The 21,929-nt window shown below is 38.0% G+C and overlaps 1 protein-coding gene across 1 annotated transcript; it reads right to left on the bottom strand.

Moving 5' to 3' along the window:
* Window positions 1–4,217: 4,217 nt before the first annotated feature.
* Window positions 4,218–13,724, bottom strand: BAIAP2L1 (BAI1-associated protein 2-like 1). Its single transcript, XM_009871832.1, has 11 exons — window positions 13,626–13,724; window positions 13,470–13,541; window positions 13,007–13,144; window positions 11,519–11,671; window positions 10,909–11,076; window positions 10,020–10,170; window positions 9,242–9,449; window positions 8,851–8,928; window positions 8,349–8,508; window positions 4,821–4,861; window positions 4,218–4,293 (listed from the first exon to the last, which is right to left on the bottom strand). The coding sequence occupies exons 1-11, from the start codon at window positions 13,722–13,724 to the stop codon at window positions 4,218–4,220; spliced, it is 1,344 nt and encodes a 447-aa protein (XP_009870134.1).
* Between the last annotated feature and the right edge of the window lie 8,205 nt (window positions 13,725–21,929).

Genomic DNA, 21,929 nt, shown 5'->3' with positions numbered 1-21,929 from the left:
GTTGGCCTTGGCACCTTGCTTGTAGCATGTATTTCAAGGTCACTTAGCTCTGTTTCTGTTGACTTTCACTATCTCAGGGAATCTAAGGGTGCATCTTGTGAAGTGTTTTGCTAAACTCCAACTTCTTACTATTGAGTATAACTGCTCAAATTTCTTAAATCTGAACTCTCCGGCTTTAGTGTCCATCTTCATTTCTTTTTCAGAAAGAAAGGAGTGAAATTCAGGTAAATGTCTCCTGTCACAGAACTGTGCTGAAACAGAATTTCTTGTGTTAGGGTGGTCATTCCGTCAAGACTCAGCTGGGGCCAAATGGCATCAACAGCAGGTTCTCCTACAGTTCTAAAGGGACATGACTTTCTCTAAGTAGAAACCAGGAACACCTACTGAGGGTTTCTTTAATAGTGACGCATGTTTGGCCTTTGGACTTTTCTGGCTACCAGAAATAAACAGCTTCAGACAGTAGTGCTGCACCTCTGAGCTGTAGGAAGTCTGAATGTGAGTAGTTAGCACAGTGCTCCACACACTTATTAACTGGTACCTCCCACAGCACAGTACGGACGTTTGACATACTCTTTCACTGTAAATCTACAGTTAGGGTTTTTTAAAGTCCTTATCCTGCTAAACTGCTCAGAGCCCTAAATGCCCAGTGCACTTAGCCCTTTGCGTGTTAATTATATTGACTTGTGCTTGCTGAAGAAAGACATGCCAGCACATCTGAGGGAATGTGCTGGCAACTGCAGGAACCAGACATTGCCAACTTGTGTATTAATTTGAGAAGATGGAAACAAACCTATTTGCATCTGCAGTGGCTGTAACTTGCTTTTTAAAAGAATGAGTTGGATGTTTCACCAGAAGCCCTTAACCAGTGTTACACAAATCTCTGCCCATTCAGACCTCTCTCAGGAAGAAGCTGAGAAAAAGCACCAAATCATGAGATCAAAACATTCATAAACAAAGGATTATTTTTTTCTAAAAGAGCTCTAGTGCAGATACACTGCGGGAGGCTTGCGGTTGAATGAACTAAGAGGGTTCACCTCAGGATAATTGTGGAAACTAGGTAGGCAAAGCATATGACACAAGTGTGACTGCCGCCTGTTGTAAAAAATCCTAAAAAGCTGAGGAATGGAATTTTGGTATGCTTATTGCACAGTATGACAACACTAGTGCAGTTAAAGCTTTCGCACTCTATCATTCTAGAGACTCAGTAAATTACTTTAAAAGCAGGCTTCTTTTAATTTCTATGAGATTAAACTTCAGTGACATTAAGGTTTAGTTCTTAAATGTATCCTCACCTATACAGAAGAACCTGACCCTGAGAAGGGCTGGCAAGGAGTAAAGTTTGATACTCATAGAGTCTCTGTGCTGAATGTGTGATCTTGTATTCCTGTGTGGTTACTTGGCCAGGTTAGTTGAGCTAGGATGCAAGAACACAGGAGAAGAGCCAGGACTTCCAGATTCTTTAGGGACCAGAGATGGCTGCAGAGGCACAGGCTTTCACGTCAAAGCTTTCTGAACACAGTGCGCGTGACTTGTTCCAGCTCTAGAGCAGGTGCTACTGCCTGTGTGTGTTCTCCGGTGTACTTACACGGACCACTGTTTGGACTTGATAGAAGTGCTGAGAGGTGTGCTGGTTATGTTTTGTTCTAAGTACCAGTCCTGGATTGCAGTGATTGAGAAATGTGTGCTGTCAGGAACTAAACAGCCAACTGGAATTAAACCTTTTAGACTTTATCTGCAGTCTGATCACCTGCAAATTTGCTGTTTTTCTTTTAAGTGATGTAGCTCAAAACCTTCTGCTGCAAGCTATGAAGATAAAAACCCTTCAAGCAAAAAAAAACCACACCACCCCCAAAAATCCAACAAAACCAACCAAAAACTCAAAACCTTTGTACTATCTTTCTACATATAAGCATGTGTTTTAGTGACTGCCAGATCACAGAGTGGTAACTTTGGGGCAAACTTGGTGGGTGTCCTTGACTAAGTCTGTTTTCCATTTTTACAGGGTTGGCGTGTTGGAAGACACCTTCACCTGTCTTGGTGTTTTGTGTGCCATTGTATTCTTTCCAATTGGGATTCTGTTCTGTCTTGCACTGAGGCAGAGAAGATGCCCTAATTGTGGGGCAGCTTTTGGCTAAGGGGATGAACGTGGATGTGCTTATGGAAGCTACAACTGTTAGCATACTCTTTCTAATGTAAATGTCATGTACAATCATTTTATTTGCTTCAGACCTGTTTTGTAAAGTGTGAAGAAATTTAGTCTCTCGCATGTAATTTAAACTTAATCTTTTATGAGCATGTGCATTGCAAAACATGAAAACCCAACTTGTTTTCCATGTTTAGTGGCACCTGTTGAAAACTAAATAAAACTGCTTTTCCTTTTGCAATCCTCAACTTGTGGCTGGGTTATTAAGTATGTGACTAATGTGTCTGATAACACGTAGTCTGAAAGTGGAGTTAGTAATCCTAGCTACAAAGGAGGATAAATATTTGCCAGAATACTTAGTCTTAAAAAAAAAAAAAAGACATGGTTTAGGGTTGTACTTGTTTATGCTTATCAGATATTTCTGAGGAAAGTGTTGCAAGTGCTGTGTGTGCTACCACTATGCTAATGAACCCTCTCCATCTTCTGAAGGCAATAGTAATAACAAACAGTAAGAGGTCTGTTTTAATTAGTGATAGTTTTGCTTATAGGGACACATACGATCTTCAAGGGCTGTGGTGGCAGTGTCCTACCTGCTACAGCAGCAGTTTCCCAATGCAGTGGAACTGGTACCAGTTCACAGACACCAGTGGCAGGGCATTCTTCCCTAGAAAGAGAGGCTGTGGCACTGCCAAGTATGAGCTGTCCTGGGTAAAGATTTTTGCTTTTCTGATACTGAATTAATTACAGAAAGCTTATACAACCTACGCTGACTTGCCTCTAATATGCTTTAGAAAATTGGCTCAGGTGTAAGTTACAGTTCTGTGAAGTTGGTGATTCAAAATGCGATAATGGATATTTCTGCAAAGTTCTGTAGCACATGAGGTGGAATGAGTAGACTTGACCTCTGCAGCCATCACATGCTCATATACTTATTTTTTGGATATTAAGTAACCGAAAGGCATTTCCTATGACTTGAATTCACTGTTTACAGTAGTAGAAGTGGACACAACAGCATGAATATCCATGGGATGCTGTAGGAAGCAGGTACATACTTCAAGTAGAATGATACGGACAGTACGGGTTAATCTCTGGCAGTAGTCACAATACAGGCTTCATACAGGGGGTTGGAAATACCACCGGAACTGTGCAGGGATCACACTGCATCAGCATCGGGTGCTTTGAGCCAGTTTCTAACATTGTAAGTTAATTTCTGAGATGATCATTACTGTAGAAAAAGTCTTCCAGCTCCATGGAGTTTAGAATATCTGGGCCTGAATATCCTTGTGACTGAAGCAAGAAGCTGTTAGATTGGGCCAGTGCTAGGCACCTCAACCAGAAATTTTCAAACTTACCCTGTTTTTCTTTTGTGGAAGGCACTTTTTATATTAGAATTCGAGAAAAAAAAATCATGGCACTGTTTTATTATGACTTTTTATAAGACTGAATTTTGACATGTTTTAAAGAAAAAGTTAGCATTGAAGAATGTGTTGACATTACAACCTTAGGCTTAAAATAGGTTTATGTTAAACACTTGAAAATTTTGTATCTGAACGTTAAGCAAAGCATTACAAATTGCCTATTCTTAAAGGATAAATATTTATTTATAACCTAGGGTGTCTTTTTTAAACAAAATAATGTATAATCACTTTATACAGGCAATTCTCTATTCTGGAATAAGGCAGTTGTTACATTGTTCTGTTTGGGAAAAAAAAAGCATCTTATTTAGTAAGTGGCATATGCAGGCTTATTCTAGAACTTACCATTGCAGTTTCCAAATAATGAATACCAAGGATTCAGATCTGTGAGCTATTAGTTACACTGGTTTACTAGAGTATCCAAACTACCTCCAGTATTTTCACAATTCCTACTACAAAAAGGCATACTGTAAAATCAAGCCAAAGTGCCCAAAGCAATTATCTCATGAGAAAGTATAGGTTAAAAAAATTTCCATTCCAGCATTATTCTATTGTACAGTAATTACATTTAAATAATTTTTAGAACAAGTTTAGATAGCAATTGCCATTACTGAAAATGGTATTTATAAGGAGGAAGCGCATGTGTATGGACCATGTATTCATCGAATAATTGGTGCTGATCTGTCATTTGTTACTGTTGGTCTGAGTTTCACAGTTGCAAAAGGATTTTCTCCACTGAAAAGAAATGCACAAAGTTACTAGAAGGCTTGCGGCAATACAAAACCAACTTTAAGCCATACTGTTTCTTCATCCCAGTTCTTTGAAGACTTGGTTATGGTTTTAGACTAAAAGATTCTGTGCAACCCTTAGTTTAACTTGAATTTTTAAAACAAACTTAATGCAGTGATCAAAAATTGAGGAAATTAATGCCCATTTAGTCCTGGACAGTTTTTTTAAACAGTTCCCAGTCTTCAAAGATACTTGTTTAACCCTCAAAGACATCGTTTAAGTCCTCCTCCCTGTCAAACTACTGGAGAAACTTTTTTTTTTCCTGAGAAGGGCCTATGAACTGTATTTTACCTGATGCCACTCTTAAGAAAAGCACAACCAGTTTTAACCATATAATGTTTTATCAATGTCTAGGAAAGGTCACAGCAGTCTGGGAAAAATATCCTTATTTCCCTCTCATGATCAGTACCATAATATAAGCCAATATAAAAATCAGTGCAACAACTTTAGTGTGAAAGCTTTACAAAGCATACCTTAGAAAAGGTGGTTTTATAATGCCGTTCATATCAGGTTTCTGTAGAAGAAAAAGAAGATACATCAATTTACAGACATACATTACAGGTGATCTTGCTACCTTGCTAAGAAAAAAAGCCCCTATCATTCAGCAGGCCAAAGTATCTACCTGTTCAGAATAATTATGGTGTAGTTCAGCTGAACTGTGGAGAAGTAACTGTGGATGGGAGAAAGGAAATGGTGTTAGCATTAGCTGGTTTGGTTTTACTTGTGTGGCATCTACCCCCTCCACCCTTGCAGGCTTAAGATCAGTGATCACCCGATGTGTAGCTGGGCATTTTACAGGTTAAAATACTGAATGAAATGTCACTGCAACAGCCATCAGCCAAAAGAAAAAAAAAAAAAAAAAAAGGACAGAACTACTTGCAACACAAATATCAACATGCGTTGTTTCTAAACTGCTCGTTGTCACAGCAAAATGCCAAAACTGGGCTTGGAGCAGATCTTGCAGCGCAAACACAGTGTGACTCTCAGACAACTGCAAAGTCAGAAAGTTAAAGGCAGCAGCCAGCATAATGACATCTTTAAATACTGAAAGACTGAAGTGAGGGAAGATTTGTGATCTAGAGGTTTTTTAATACAAGCTACCGTGTTTAGCTAGTGTTGATTTACAAAGTATGAGTTCAGGTATCTCTTGTGACTTGTGAGTAGCAGTGGTGAGGGAAAAAGGCAAGAAAACAGCTGATGGCATGTTCATATCTAATCTGCACTATCTGTATGGGAGTGCTACAAAAGGAGGAATAGTTCTGCATAGCTGTTGCTAATATTGCATTATAATGAAGCTGTCATGTCTCAGTGTACAATCTGAAAAGACTTCTTTTTATAGCCACAGTGTGCACTTCTGTGACAAAGCGTCCTTCACTCCTGCGAAGTTAAGCTAACCCAAAAGATGGCAGTGTCACTCTGTCGCAGTACTGCTACAGCACGAAACGCTTCAGGTGCGATAAAATGGAAAACTTGCAAAATACTAGCCTCTGCAAGCCTGTCATGCGACATGGCAGTTTTGGCAAACAGTTAATTGCTACTTTTTTCCCTTCTTAACTTTTAGTAATAATCAGACTTGAAATTACGCATTTCAAACTGCAGGCTAATTGCATTGCTTCTAACAGATGTCAGATAAAGTTTGAAGTGAAATTTGAATCTACACTCTTGCGTATAGAAGTAGGAATGTGCCATCACTCTTACGTAGCAGCTTGACTTGTACTAATCCCTCAGTCTATATGGCTGTTTTGTTTTCAATACTGAAAATGTCACTGCTGAACAAAGGCCTGTAAGCCTTTCCTTTTCAGCTGCACTGAACTACAGGTAGTCCCTCACTGCCTTATTCACAGTACCATGATGCAGGTGAAGAAATCTCTATTCAGAAGTTAATTCAGTAGGGTTCTTAAACGCGTGCTTGACTTGTAATTCCAATGAAATTGCTCATGTACATCAGTCGCAAATAGAATTAGACCTTAGAATTAGCCTAATTAGCCCTTAATTAGAATGAACAAATGCCTGAATTACATGCTACTTCTTACTGAACACCAGCCCTCATCAAAGCTCTGTCAACTACTAAGCCTTTTTTAGCTGATACTGTTCTGCATAGTACTGTCCTGTGTAAAACACGGCATGAACAGTTTTAGTTGTCTTTGAAATCCCGAGCTATTTTTTCTGTATATTCTGAAACAAAAATGCCTCAATGAATCATTTCCTGCTTCTGCACAAATGACTCTGCGAGCGTACTGTTTTACACGTATGTAAATTCTGTACAAGAACACAAAGCAGCATGGTATAGCGCTGAGCTTATTTCCAAAGCCTTACGTGGGTGTGGGGGTTTGTGACTTGCACGGAAGCAGGAAAGACAAGGAAGCTCTACTACTTTCCAGAAGAATGAAAGCAGCTTCGGAGCAAAACACTTGGGTGCAAGTGCAGCAGTGCTCCTCTACATTTCTCTTCCTTATTTTTTGTAACAGGTAAGAAGAATGATGGGGTCGCAGGAAAAAGGTAGCTGTTGTGAGGTATGGGGTACCTCGGGAGAATAGTCATTATTGTATACTCCAGAATCCCAATTTATTTATTTTTTATCTTGCTTTCCCTGTGGAAATTTAGAATCTCGGAAAAGATGCATTTGTTTCCATCCTAAGAGGCTATTAAGCCCATTCTGGCCTCCACAGAGAATATACTGTTCTAATCAGAATTCTGTCCTAGCCTGTCCACCAAATGATTTGCCATTCCTCTTCGTTCTTCCAGTTCACCAAGCATGTTAGTCCACAAGCCTTAACGTTACTCCCTAAACCCCTGAACAAACTACAGAATAAACAAAACGAACCCTTCAGGTGACTACTCATGAGAACCAACTGCAGCACAGTAATGATGGTGCTGAGACAATTTAATGGATTCAATAATTTTTAAGCTCTATAGTAAGTTCCCTTTTACTTGTCACAGGGGAAAGAACTCACTGTACTGCTTGCTTGGCAACTTCCACAGGCTGATACATCTTCTTTTAACTGTTGTGAACATAATTACATATGAAAGACATGTTGATCCCGTAAGTCTCAAGAGCTAACCATAGAGCAAATGATGTAATGCATAACTCTGACTACATAATTGTTAAGGCTCATTGCTTCATCCAAAACTGAAAACCACAAATGTGTCAAAATATAGATGCTTGTCTTCACCATCATTTCAGAAGTTCACAGATACTTGATTTGAAATGAGTGAACACTTCAATTTAGATCTTACTTCTTGATACTCATTGTGTGTGTTGGAAAAGCTTTACTGCTCATAGAAAGGCATTGTCCTAGGAACATCACGGCACGAATTACAGACTTCCTACACAACAAGGTTCATAACTGATAAAGACACTTACTTCAACGTGGATTCAAATACATATGCTAGTATTAACTTGTTCTGACAAAAAAAAATCAGCTAATCTTTTAGGAGGAATATTTAGATTTAAGAAAAAAAATCCCAAAACATGACTAGTCTAATCTAAATGGGGTAAGATCTCTGAGAGGAAAGCTTCACACATCCCTGTCAAGCAACTTTCATCTTTTTTGTTAGGACAGTCTCTTAGCTCTAATTCCTCATGCATTTTAAGGAATACAGATTTTTCTCTAATGAGAAGCACTAGTCATTTTTCCCCTCCAGAAAGATTTTTTTTTTTCCTATTTCTGCATCTGCAAGAGAGATTTTGGCAGGAGTGTGTCTGTGATGTTTCTATAGCTGCTCTTCTGATACAGCTGTAGAATGGCTTTGCAAAGCCAAGTACAACTGGAGGGAACATTTCTGAAAGGCCTGTATAGCTGAACCTCCAGCAATTTTTCACATTTGTTATATTTGTGAACCTGAGGTGACCTGTTCTTTTAAGAACTACATACAGTTCTACGATCTGATAACAGAAGTGATTTCTTTGAAGACAAAGAGCCTCATTTAAGACCTCAGCTAAGGAGATCAAGAAAAGGAAGCAGGGCAGAACATTTGGATTCAAGGTACTGATTACTTACTGGGCCCTCTGGTCTGTCGGTTGGTGTTTTAACAGTGGTACCTTTGGAAGACTCCGTTCTTTTATCTGTCTGCAGTGATCCCAGATAGTCTGGTGGTGGGAGGACAACATCACCTTTTTCCACAAGATTTACAGAACTAATACTTCGGATTGGTGCAGAGCTGCAAGACAGAACCCAACAAATAAATAAGATTTTCGGTTCCTATAATGTATGTATCTCACCTTTAGCCCCAGGAAAGCACAAAAGTACATAATCCCAAAGTTAAAGGTGTATGGTCCCGCTGAAGTCAGTGGGGACTCCAGAGTATAAAGCTGAGGTGAAGCTACTTCTTGGCTCTTTGTGTAACCATTCAAACATGTTAATGCAATCAAGCCATCCTGCTGTAGACTGTTAGAAAATATCTGTATGTTACTGAATAACAACGAACATGAACAGAAAAATAACATCTTTAATAACGTCAGAGAAAATTTGGCATTTCTGCAAGTCCCACCCAAAACGTTACCTTGGCACTGGGACAAATGCTTTTCCTTCTGCTGGTTCTTCCAGTGGTCTAGTATACGATGATGGAAACCATCCTTTCCTGTAATGGGAAAGTTTTTCAATTTTGTATTCTATAAATCAGAAAGATCTTTCAAAAGACAACAGGGGACAAACAACACACTCAGTGAACTGAGATGTAACTTTAAAAAACCCAATTTTTGATAATACCAAATTAGTGTATAGAGTCTCTATAGAATAAATGCAGTGATTTACCTACAGAAAGACTCCAAGTCCCCAGTCAATGACAGCCAGCAAAAAAATGCGGGAAACCATTTACTAATACCTCCTTACAAAATGTGATGAGACACATTTTTCCTTTATGTTCAAATTGGGTAATGTATTGATTTTCTTACACTTTAGTTGAGTCATGTTCCCCGTAAAGCCAGCCATCCTTTTCTTCAGCTACAAGAAGTGTGATGATATCCCCCTGTGCAAAGCTGAGCAGTGTCTTGTTACTTCCAGCAGTATGAGGGAAAATTGTCTTCACTTTTTGCCTTTTCATTATATTTAGTCCCGTGGCAACAGAAGTTGAACGTGATAAACTGCCATCATCTGAAGTCTCTGTCAAAAAAAGTAACACAAACAAACAAACAAAAAAAGGCAACATTAGCCACATACCAACACAATTAAATACAGCTAGAGCTAGTGTGGTCTGACAGAAAAAAAAAAAGGTAGATAAAGGAATACTCAAGTGTAAATCAAGTTCTGAGACATGGTATTGACTGCTTTGCTTTCCACTTAGACACCTGCCAATGTTTCTTATCACCATGCAACTCTTAATAAAATATCCATTTATATACGCTCCCCTGGCCCCCAACACGATGAAGTTGAACCAACAAACATAAGAAGCTATGTAAGTTTTTATTTGCTACTTCTTTCCTCTTTTGGCATGAAGAATGCTAAACGCTCACAGCTGTAAGAGACCTTGATAGTTCTTATGTTAGTATGTGCAGTGAAATAATCACTCAGACACATCCTGTTCAGAATTACATAGTGTAGTCTTCTGGTGAGACTGCAAGTCATAAGAGCAGATAAGCTGGATTTATCAGGGACACACAGAAAGTGATTAAAATAGAATTAAAATAGTATGTAATTTACACTTTTCATAGTTTGCAACAAAGTGACACTCACCTCCTGAATTATTTAGTTTTTCAGAAGATGTCTTCGGAACCATTGCAGGATTGTTAAACATATCGACTAACGGACTAGTGTACGCCCTACCTGTAGGAGCAGGGGGCACCTTTGATGCATTTTCATGGTAAGGATAAAAATCATTGCCAATCTAGAGTCACAAAAGCAACAGGATCACAATACTGAGGAGACAGTGACAGTTTATTTGCAACATTAAATTCTACAAAGTGATGCTTAAATATTCTTAAATGATAGATACATCAGAAAGTCCTCATGTTCCTATGAAATTGCTGGTAGAATAGTTTGTAAGAGGCTTCTGTCCCTTGATAAGTATCTGTTCGTGGGAATGCTCTTATAGCCCCTTTTTACACAAATAGCAGAGTTACACCGAGACAATCTCCACAGGTTTTTTAGAACTAATATTATTTAGAAATTCAACAACTAATAGTGACACAAGATACAAATGAGTAAAATTTAGAATTTAACCTGTACTCTAATAAGCTAGTAAGAATCATGAGGTAAGAAGGAAGAAGGAAAGTAGAAAACTTTAAGTTTATATTAAACTACTGAGTTTATTACTATTTAATTACTATTACTTACAGATAAGAATGTAGGAAACTGAATGGTTAGAACAAAAGTAGTCCTGAGGCTGGGCTCTGCAGAAAAAGTCCTAGGCACCCAACTGAATCCTGAGCTCTGTTTGGCTACGTGCTTCTGCCTACTACACTGTGTAGTCTTCCAGTAGTAGAGCTCCAGCTTAATGATTTTGCTTTCATACCCAACCCTCCATGTTCCAGCCGAGGTACATCACAGACTCGACCCCAATCGCTTAGGCACAAAGGAAGCCAGTGAAGCTACCCTGCTCCCGAGTTAAGAGAAATGAACATACCGTGGTGTTTCTCTCTATCATTGGTGAAGGCTGTGGAGTTCCCGATACGGGAGTGGAACCAGGTGTCCTTATTTCGTCTATCATCATCCTGACTTTTTCAGGCACTTTGGTGGCATCGCTACAGATTTCCTGCCACCCAGGCAGCTTGGATTTTAGGAAGTCTGCACACTGCATTCAAGTTTGAAAGGTATTTGTCAAATATATGGTTTTTTTGTAAAATTGCACAGACCTACTTGTTAATTCTTATTATATCAAAATGACACCACCAGCAAAATGGGAAGTATTTTTCAAGATTTTTCTAAGTAATACCTCTTGGAAACAACAACTTGTAGAAAGAAACTGTCTGTTTTTGTGGTCAGACACTGGAAATACCTGATCAGTTCACACATTTTTTTCCTCATATATGATTTTTAAAAAGTCACAGTAGCCCTTTATAGTTGCTACAATATATTAAGGGACTATTGCAGTGCAAACATTTGCTGTGAACCAACGGCAACACTCGTTTGGTACTACAGTGTTCCAGAGTGCTATCGTAGCTACTTAGGGCAGCCTGGTCTCCTGTGTGATACATTTCAGGGGCTTCATTTCTGTTCCCAGTCGTGCCACTGACCTGAACGTGATAGAAGTGCATGTGCTGGGTAAAGCTGCAGTGCTTGTCAACGAGAAAACAGAATCTTCTTTTTTCTTCAAGGAGAGCTTCTCTGCAGCCTTCTGCAATAAATCTCTGAATATCGCTCTGTCGAGAGCTCACAGTTTCCAAATACTAAGTGGGGAAAAAAAAAAAAAGAAAAATCACATACAGTCTCTTGAGTTTTATTTGATACTACATCCAATTACTGAAGCAGCCTCCAAAAGCCTTATAAAAAGGTTTTGGAAAGGCGGGTGAGGTAGCTCTGCTTCCAAGTCCTTTCTCTTTTCATGCACAGAGCTAACTTATCAGGTAAAGGTATGTTCTTATTACAGGTGATCAATCATCTGTTTTGGGGGTGAGGAGGGGGAAATGAAGCAAAACAAGAAACAGTCCTTCAGCCTCTAAATAAAATTCTGTAGTAAATAAGAATATGGCATCAAAGCAGCAACTGTGCTGAGCAATTTTATGGCCAGGGATGTTCTAATTAGACTAATTATCTTCATCTGCCCCAAACTAGTTACATCTGCTCTCATAAAGCTATGATGAATCTCTACTTCATTTTAAAGAGTGAAAAATGAGTTACTGAAAAGACTTAAGACATATTTGTCTGAGGTTATGAGGATTCAGGGCTAAATGTGATTAAATGCTAATCCTTGAATTTCCAGTCAAACAACTTTTAAAAAAAGAGAATTGTTATGTATGCAAGTTAACAGATAGGTAGTAAAAAATAGAAGCCAGTACTTCTGTTTACTGTACCACGTTATAAACAAAGTTTTATTTGAAAAGAAAAATAAAATAGAAAAATACAGAGGAAAAACCCATATAAGTTAGCACAAAGTATTGTGCAAATAAAAATATTAAGGGCAAGGATTTTCTGAGACATCCATGACAACCAGAATATAAGTATGAAGAAGTCTCTTCATTGCCTTGCCATTTCCTGTTTCGCCTCAAGATGGCAATGCGGTTTTAAGATCAGTAGAAAAGGTACTAAGTGTAGCAGAAGTTGGTATTTGCCTACTTCAGGAAATTAATTTATAGCACATTATTACTGAATTTGCATAGCATAGCTGACTCTGTGTGGAAAAAACATGAAAAGAAGTAGTTACAAAAGTACTTTAAAAAATAAATAAATCAAGTAGTCAAGGGATGAAACCTAGAAACTGAAGCAGAAGTCTCTGAGTACGTACAGCAGAGCTGCCTAGAGCCTAATTTCAATTGGAATACATATTGTGGGAGTGCCTTTAATATAAATCAACTTCGAGGAATGACAAATACATGTTCTTTGAAACCGTAGAGTTTAACTGTTGCCAAACAACTTACACAGGAGTATTAACTAATAACATTGCATATACAAAAATTGTAGTAAGCTTCGGAAGTCTGTTGTAAAACACGACCTGTAATAGCTTAACATTTTCTGTTGACCAGTTCTCATACAAAGAAACAAATAATGTGAGACAATACACTAACCTCCATTTCTTTATGCTCGTATTTCATGACATTTCTTGCTCCTTGGCTTTTCCTTCTGATTTTTTTTAGCTCAGCCTGAGACTTCTCTAAAGAATCTAATTTACTTCTGTGTTCAGTTTGGTACCTCTTCAAAGTTGCCTGCAACCAAAGCATTTAAAACATAACGCACACGGCCACGTGACTGGGTAAGTGACTAAAAAGCATTACCATAATCTATGAGCTAGAGCTAATACCCATCAAACGACCTAAGCAATTGCCTTTCTCAGCTTTAGTTTAAAAATGCCATTAAGTCATGTATTGGTTCCCTTTTTAACTCAAAATAAGCAGGATTTTTTTTGGCTATGCTTATATATCTAAAGCTCAATTCTAACACATTAATTAACTGTTAGGGAATGATTTCTGAATATTTTTTTTACTAGCAATAGATAAATAAAATATGACATTTAGAATTCAGTCTACTTACAGTCATATATTTTACATCCAGGTCTGTTTTCTTCTCCAGTTCAGATATAATTTCTTTATGAAATTTTTTGAACTTTAAAAGGAAATGAATGAAGGGTTACTAAAAATTGGCAAAAGTAATTTACAATTTCAAAACCAAACCGAATTTGATACTTACACTCTCCTCTAGACTGTCATTAAGTTTCTTGTGCGTTCTTGAAATTTCTACAAGAACTTGGCCTGTTGATAAACATAGAACCGTATTTATTTCTTTCATAGAGGTCAGAAGTTAGTTAGCAAAGAGCAGTAATAAAATACATTCAACTAATACACTTAATAACTGGAATATATTTAAGAGCGATAGGAAATTTCTTGCAGTTGCTCATCGCAGGAGTCTAAACAAGTAACTAGATCTGGCCACAGAAAAACCAAGCAGCTCATAAGTGACAGAAGAATAATTAATCATACGCTATTATGCAAGAGAGATACGGAGTGCCAGACAAAATAAATACTTCCTTCTCTCCAGAATAGCTCATATTGATTTAGTAACAGCCTCTTTTCTTGCCAAGTCAGAGAACAGCACACAAGAACTAGAGATAGCTGCTATCCATTTTTTAGTCTGAAAAGTAAATGTTAATGTTTATTAACTAACTGCACCTTCAGAATTAACAAAGTAAACTTTCACGTTCAGTCACAGCACACCTGCTAAAACCGATCAGATGCATACACTGATTCATGTCCCATGCTGTTTTATCAGCAATTAAAGCCTGACTGTACAGCATTAACTAACTGCCAAGAAAAAAGCACACTTCTCAACAGAATCTAAATATGCCTGTTATGCCCCGCTGTCTCCAGCACAAAGTTACACAGTTTACTTTTAACCACCAGCAGTTAAAAGCTGAACTGTTTCATTTTGCTTTAGGAAGGTATAGAGGAAAAATACCTTAATCACTTGGGTGTGGTTCTACATGCAAACCAACATAAACAGCGCCTGCTGTGGCCCTGCCCTGTGCACAGCCGGCCACATCACCCTGCTCCGGACACCGATGGCCACATCATCCCCGCTCCCTTCTTTGTGCTGGCACCAACGCCCCGAGTGCGTGCCCGGCTCGTCTGAGAGACTGCAACGGATTGCTGAGAAGAGTAGCTGGAAGTGTCCTCAAGTGCCCAGTTTGGCTTCACCCCGATTAGACCCACAGACAGTGACCAGGTCCCAGCCAGGAGCCTTCACAAAAACCTGGAAGTGCCAGGGCCATGATCAGATTCCCAAACTGTGGCACATCTGAAAGTCTCAACTGGAGATGTGTTTTACTGTCGTTTCACTCGCACAGCAGGAGCGGCAGGCTCAGTTCCACAGCTGGGTCACTGGCATGTCTCTTCAGCCATCTGCCTGTTCCTCAGTCCACCTTGCAGGTATCCCACCTTGATGTATTTGTCACGGAGGTGCTCGCAGTATTAAAAATGCAGCTGTGCTGTCCTAGCGTACAGGCAGGTCTTAGAAAGCTACGCACAATTCTGTAATTCTGCTTTCGTACCACTGGCAGAGTTGCTGCATAGGACTGCCACACGTGTCCCCTCCTATTTGTCAACTTACGCAGTGCTCAGTTTCCATTTTTCAAAGGGAAAAAAAAAAGGTGCAGTAACTGTTCAACACGCTGCTTCACAAATCTTGTTTTCTACCATCCATATTCTTTGAGAACTCCTCTTGAGTTAGTAAGCAAAGACTTCTCATCCTATAATGCTTTGGATCCTTCAGGTGCACAAAAAAGCTCCCAAAAGGTGCTTTTAGAAGGTGCAAATTAAAAAAAAAATTGGCTAAATAAACTGAATGACAGAACTTTTCATGTGATTCTTCTCATCTTCTGCCTTCTCAGCATCTCCCCAGCCATCAAAACTTCTCTCCCCATAGTGCTGGTAGTGATTTCATCACCTTCCCATGTAGCATGGATGCATTCCCATAGTGCCTGGGTATGTATTATCATCTTTCTCCCTTCTTCTCCGTCATTATAAATTTAAAACATCTTGAAATTTTAGTTTCTTTGAAATAAGAACCATGTCTTCTGTCCTGCAAAGCAGTAGGACACAGCAGACCTTTAAATAATGTAAAATGTAGGTCTGCATTAGTGTTTATGGGGAAACATGAGGCAGTTTGGAAGAAAACCGTGGACATCTCCTTGCTTTCAGGAATCCCTCTTCATGCCCCAGTCCCCACCTCTGCATCTCTTTGCACAAGGGACATGGGGACACTTGGAAGAAGGAATCAGAATACAGTAACAACAGTCAGCCCCTTGATTAGTAAGAAAAAGGAGCTCATACTCAGGTTGGTAGATGGAAGAGACAGAGAGGTGCTGTATTTTGGGGGTTTTATATATATATGTACACACACACACACACACAAACATATATATACAATATATATATAATATACCTACATATACACTATATAAAGATATAAACTATATATATATTGTTTTTCTGAGTCCTGTACAGCCTACAGGATGCTTTGCTTTTTTTTCTTTTTGTATTTGCTGGGGACTACACAAATAAGTACTGAGATGTGAGAGATGCTAGAGTTATTAGTTGCTCATATGCAGTAGAAAAGTAAATACCATGTAGTTACATAACCACTTGCAGTAACCTACATGAATAAGCCACCTTGTTATTTTAAGGCTGTAGAAGTGAATGCACTTTAGTCCACAGTGTTTCTGTTTCACTAAACTCAACTGAAAAGATACATTTTAGAGTGTAATGTGCTTTTCAAATTAGAATAGTTTTGTAAACACTTACCTGCAACTTAAAAAGGAAAACAGTATTAAAGGAAATCAGGAAAAAATAATCAAGAAATACAAATAAAATTATGAAGTTTGCTTGGGTTTAAATACACAGACTAGAAAAGTATTTCAGAAGTTATAGAAGTTCAAGGTGAGTGTTGAAACAGCCCTCAAAATAATGGCCCTTATAGATTTTTGTTCTTTTAAAAATGAAGTTATTCTCCCTCTTTGTAAAAAAGCACATTCTGAGAACCCGCTGCCAAAGCAGCACACTTAGCTAATCCTTGGCAACACTAACACAGCCAACCCCACCGCTCCAAGCACTGACAGACGTCCAACAACGTCGGGTATTGACTCAGCTCTCGCGTTGCTCTTCCACACCCCCTTCCTCTGGCCGGCCCTGCCACCACAGTGCAAACGCTCAATAAAACAACCCATTCACCTGGTGCGTCAAGAATGGAAAACCTGACGCTCGGAGGTTGTTATTTTTGTCTCGTACAGCACTCGAATTGACTGCAGCTTTCAAGTCTTTTGGCTTCAAACACTTGGTTAGAAACAGGTTTCTTCATCTTTATTACAAAGAATCCTACCAAAACATGTCCTGAAATGAAGAGAACCTTAAAAACTACACTTCCTTCTAAATGGTTTGTGCTGGATTATTTTACAAGTTTATTTTAGAGTGTTCTAGAACACTTTTGAATAGTATTTTTAGATATCAGTGACTGCATCTGTAATCGGATTTTCATTTTTCTCTCAACCAGAGACTCCCTGTATGCTGTGCATCAGGTAAAAGCCATTTTACGCTGGAATCTCCCTGCTGCCACCAGTAATCCAACAGGCACTGTATGTACTGCCTCACCCATTTAATTTCCTCTATTCCATGTTTGGAATCAAAATTTTGAAAAGAACCCGAAGTAGGCACGCTCTGACCTATTAAGATTTAAATTACAGCTTAAATTACAGGTCAGATTCTGCACTTTGAATACATAGAGTACATTTTTACAGTGAATATATACCATGTAATTTTTATTGCCAGTTTAAGATAAGGGGTTAGCCACATTTTGATGGCCCTTCCAAGTAAGATTTATACGAGGAGACAAGTTTTGGTAGAAGACTAATTCAGAAAAGGCAAAACAAGCCCTAGCCTACATTGACAGTGTCCAGGTGGAATGGAAATTGAACAATTTCAATATAATATTTTCATTTTAATTACTAATGTGAATTATAGAATAGCTTGAATAAAGACAATGGGTTACTCTGGATTAATAACAGTACAACCTAAGGCTAGGCTCTAATGCTCAGGAGTTATTCATCTTGTAAAAAGGTACAGAAAATTACTTAAGGTGAAGACAAACACGTATTTCTCACATCGACTAAAAATGTTTTGCTATCTATTCAAGCTGCTCATGATCAGGTTTTATATACTAGAGCTCATAATACAAATATTAACCTTGTCATAATTTATTGGCAAACCTCAAACCTATCAAACATAACGACATGAATAGAGTGCTTGATAACGGACCACTTAAGCCCAATTTGTGGCAGACATACTGTAAACTTGAGCCAGGGTTAGGCATAATTGTATGCAATGAATTAATAAACCAAAACCACTGGTCTTGATAACATAGCTATTAAAATACTTGCTTTCCAAAGAGACTTTCTTCTGCTTTCCATTCCCTCGCACTCTGAATGTGAAATCTTTGTGACTTTTTAAAGAGTAGAGGTACATTAAATATTCTGTTCGTTTTAAAAGACAAAACTATAATTGTAAATGTTTTTAGGTACTTGTTCTGTTATTTTGCTATTACCTTGTCAGTGCACTACAGGCAAGAGAAGTAATCTCTTTCAGATAAAGATTTTGGGGAAATATCTCTAGTACCTTAAATAACTTAAAAATACCCCAAACATTTCTCAGGTCTGGTTCTTGAGATCATGCTGTGTAATACAGCTATAACCTGAAACACGACCACGAACAGTAATGCCAAGTTCCATGGCAAATTACGTGTAGTTTCAAGTAGGTTCAGTGCAGAGGTAGAAAGATCTTTTCAGCTGAAACTTCAGGAATTTGTAGAATGTTTTTGGGCTTAACAAAGGCTGTTGGTTGCATCTATATTTTCTATGGAGAAAATAGACAAGACTAGAATTTCATTGATTCTGTTACCAAAAAAAATTACAAAAAATCACTAACCCAAAACATATAACAGTTTTTTCTCCATAAACAGCATCCTATGAGCAAGAAGACACCCTTAAAAAACTCTGTCTTCACAGTAGATGAAAAACAAGAAAGCAGTTTCTAACGTAAGTATTGTTAGGCCAGAATACAGAACTTACGCAGCAGCTACACTTCAGGCTCACTGTCTGCACTGGGTGATTGTGGTGGTTATTTATCTTTTTAACTGATGTTGACTGTTGTTAGGAATAGAATACTAGAATAATTAGTTCAAGTTAGAAATAAAAATGGAACTCAATCAATAGAGTTCTGTCATAGGAACTATGACTAGCTACCAACAGAAACATTTAAACTTTAAAAATACTAAATAGCTATATTAGAATCCATAAAAGTCTTAATTGTATCACCTTACTTGAAACATACTTCAATTTTGTTTTATTTAGAGGAGGTTGCTCGAGAAAAATGGTAAGTCTCTTAATAGAGAGACTTTCTTAGATGTCTGGGAATGGACAAAGGGCTTAATTATATCACTTCTTTATCTCCCAGTGTCCTGTTTTGCATTCAGGGCAAGTCTAGTAACTTCATGCTTAGAGATGAAACCAAATAATTATTTACATCAAACAAGAGAATGAAAGGCTGAGTCAAAGCTGCTCACAGAGACAATACAGGTGAAGTGTGTTACTAGCTGCCATTTCTGTCACGATGCTCTTTCCTCCAAGGTACCCTTTGCCCAGAAGAAAGGCATTTGTGACAAGGGAAAGTTAGAAACAAAGGGCTTTGAAGCTGGTAGCCCCTGAAAGGCAGTAAAATGGAAAGTTTCAAAGGAATACAGTACCACAAATAAACAGGATTGAACAAAACATCTCTTAATTTATCATTCTGTCATAGGAAGGATTTATTGTGGAGGCAGTTAATTGTGCAACAGATGCTTTAAAGAAGGCAAAAAGCCATAATGGAACCTAATGTGAAAGAATAAAATCATGAAGAAGGGCAAAGTAATGTAAAACTTCCCAAGATCTAAGGGTACTTTCTTCTAACACTATTTGTCCGGAATGCTTAGAAAAATCTCCACTATCTGTAGAATTATTACTAATATGCACATAAATCAGTAGGACTAGGTCAAGTCCTTACTGCATGAACGAACATGAAATAGGAAGCAAGGAGTAAATCTCTGCAGTTCATTTTATAAAATGGCATTGACACATGACCGCTCAATGCCGTTTTATGAAGGTGACTGCAGAAGGTGAAGGGAAAGAAAAAAAAAAAGAATAAAGCCTACAGTAAAGGGGAAGAGATTTCAGAGTATAATAAAGTATTTTTAAAGTCCACTATACATGATAGATGTAGTGCCCTGAAGCAGCACCTCCAAATAGATAGTTATGTTTTGCTAGAACAGGAAACAAATAAATAAAATCTGTAAATAAAAATAGAAACAAAGAGAAATTCACATTCTAACTCACATTCTTAGATCAGTTTTTATTTTAAAATAGGCAGAGTTCTCACTAAGTCTGTGAACCACAGATATGTTCCTGCAATATTGATTGATTTCATGTAATTGATTTAAAACAGATTAAACATGGGTTAAAGAAAATGAAAAAAACCACAGTAGCTGAAATCTGTGTAATCATCTACTAATCCAATAAAATAAAATCCCAAAGCAACATTATGAACCATGAGGTTCAATTTTCTCTTGGAAGAAAAGGACCTTTTATCATTTTGCTTTTACAGCAAATGCTAAGTTCTGTGCTTCCCAAAATATTTGCTTTATTTTGCTATGTACCTATCTAGCACATACATACAAATACCTAGCTATAGCTCACTGACAGCCTGTTCCCTCTGCACCAGAGCCAAATCGCATGGGGGAAAACAGAGAAATAAAGAAGGGTGGTAACAGGCTGCCACTGCTATTTTCTCTTGGTCCTCCTCTCTCCCAGGAAGCTTCTCGCACCCAGCCAGGAGCACCCAAGCCGACAGGATGAACTGCACTCGTGGTGACAGCTCCGCCGCGGCCACCATCATCTTGTGTCTTCTAGTCACAGGCTAATTACGTTGTGAAACTGGCTGGAAAAATGCATTCAGGACCAGTTATAAGATGACGGCTGGGCTTTTGCCCAAAATGGATTTGCCTCTCTCTAAAGGCAAAAGCAAAAAGCCTGACCACCAGTTGCCAGCAGCACAGCTGTATGTTATTTGGAAGAAAATCTGTTAGAATGCACACTTGGCACTGCTCTCTTTAACGTTTCCCTTGTCATTAGATTACACATTGCCCTCAGCATGAGGAATATAATAAAAAAATCCTGCTATTCAGAAATCCTTTTCCCATTTCATAACTCGAAACCAGTGATGGAGCACAGTTCACTTCTGCTGTTGTACCCTAGCACCTCTGATTTGCGATAGCATTTTCTTTTGTAGTTCAGGATCACAAGTATGTTCTCATCTTTTTCTTGCCCTAAAACTTTACTGATGATGTGAAAAAAAATAGCCTAAGCATATATAATGAAGTACTTTCCCAATACATAAACCAGAATTAATTGATTTTTCTTTAAAACTTTGGAAAATTCAAGTATTAAAAGATACAAAGAACTCAGCTCTTTTTAGTTCGTTTAAACTCTATGAATGTTTATAAGAAAGACATATTCAGTTAAACCCAAGGATCAACTTGCTTTTTAAATAGACTTTGACTAAAATTAACGCCAAATTCTTTCAGCTCAACACAGAAGTGATTTAAGAGTACTACACAATTCATACCATGCACTACGTGCTACAAAGTGGGCAATGAACTGCTCATACATCAGCTATTCCCACATAAGACTACAGGAGTGAATACTTGAGAGATGATCAAGACCATTACAATTTCCAGTTACTCCAAGTTTGTTCTTGGTGTGATGCTCCTATTTTACAAATTTAAACAGAATGAAAATATTACTTTACATTGTATTTTGAAGAGGAATGTGACTTTATTGTGGTTTTAGCAAAGTTCAGTCTGCTAGTCTAATTCCTCTTTCCTTCCAAAGCTGTTTTGATCTCTTAGTCAAAAAAAAAAAGATTAGAATTTTTTAAACCTACTATGTCACTGAACAGATGGTAATTAACATGAAATATTCATCTTGTTTCAGATGACTGGTAAGCACAGTAACTAAATTTTAATGTTAAAAAAAGGAAATGAAAAGCATATGCTACATAAATACTGCATGAAAAATAGAAAACTTGTTTTTCCACCTGTTACTCCATTACTGACATATATGGAGACTGCTGCAGGCATTTCTTTTTTTTTTACCCAAACATATAAAAAACCAGGATTTTGAGGTCTGTATGTCAGAGACTGAGCTTTTGTAGGGCCTTAAAAGGTTTATATACAATAGCTTTTCACACCTGAGCTGCAATGATGTTAGACAAATGACTCGTGATCCATACACAAGTCAGGTACAGAGAAAATAGGTTACAACCACAAGCCTGAACTTGCCTGTATGAAGCCCTGCTGGTTTTAGGCAGATTAGTTTGGGAAGACCATACAGCAGAGTTAATCTCTGGTTTTCAGCAG

The sequence above is a fragment of the Apaloderma vittatum genome, unplaced genomic scaffold, assembly GCF_000703405.1.
Source record: "Apaloderma vittatum isolate BGI_N311 unplaced genomic scaffold, ASM70340v1 scaffold23646, whole genome shotgun sequence".
Taxonomy (NCBI): Eukaryota; Metazoa; Chordata; class Aves; order Trogoniformes; family Trogonidae; genus Apaloderma; species Apaloderma vittatum.
Note: the sequence above shows the minus strand (reverse complement) of the source record. Positions and strands in the feature narration are given on the sequence as shown.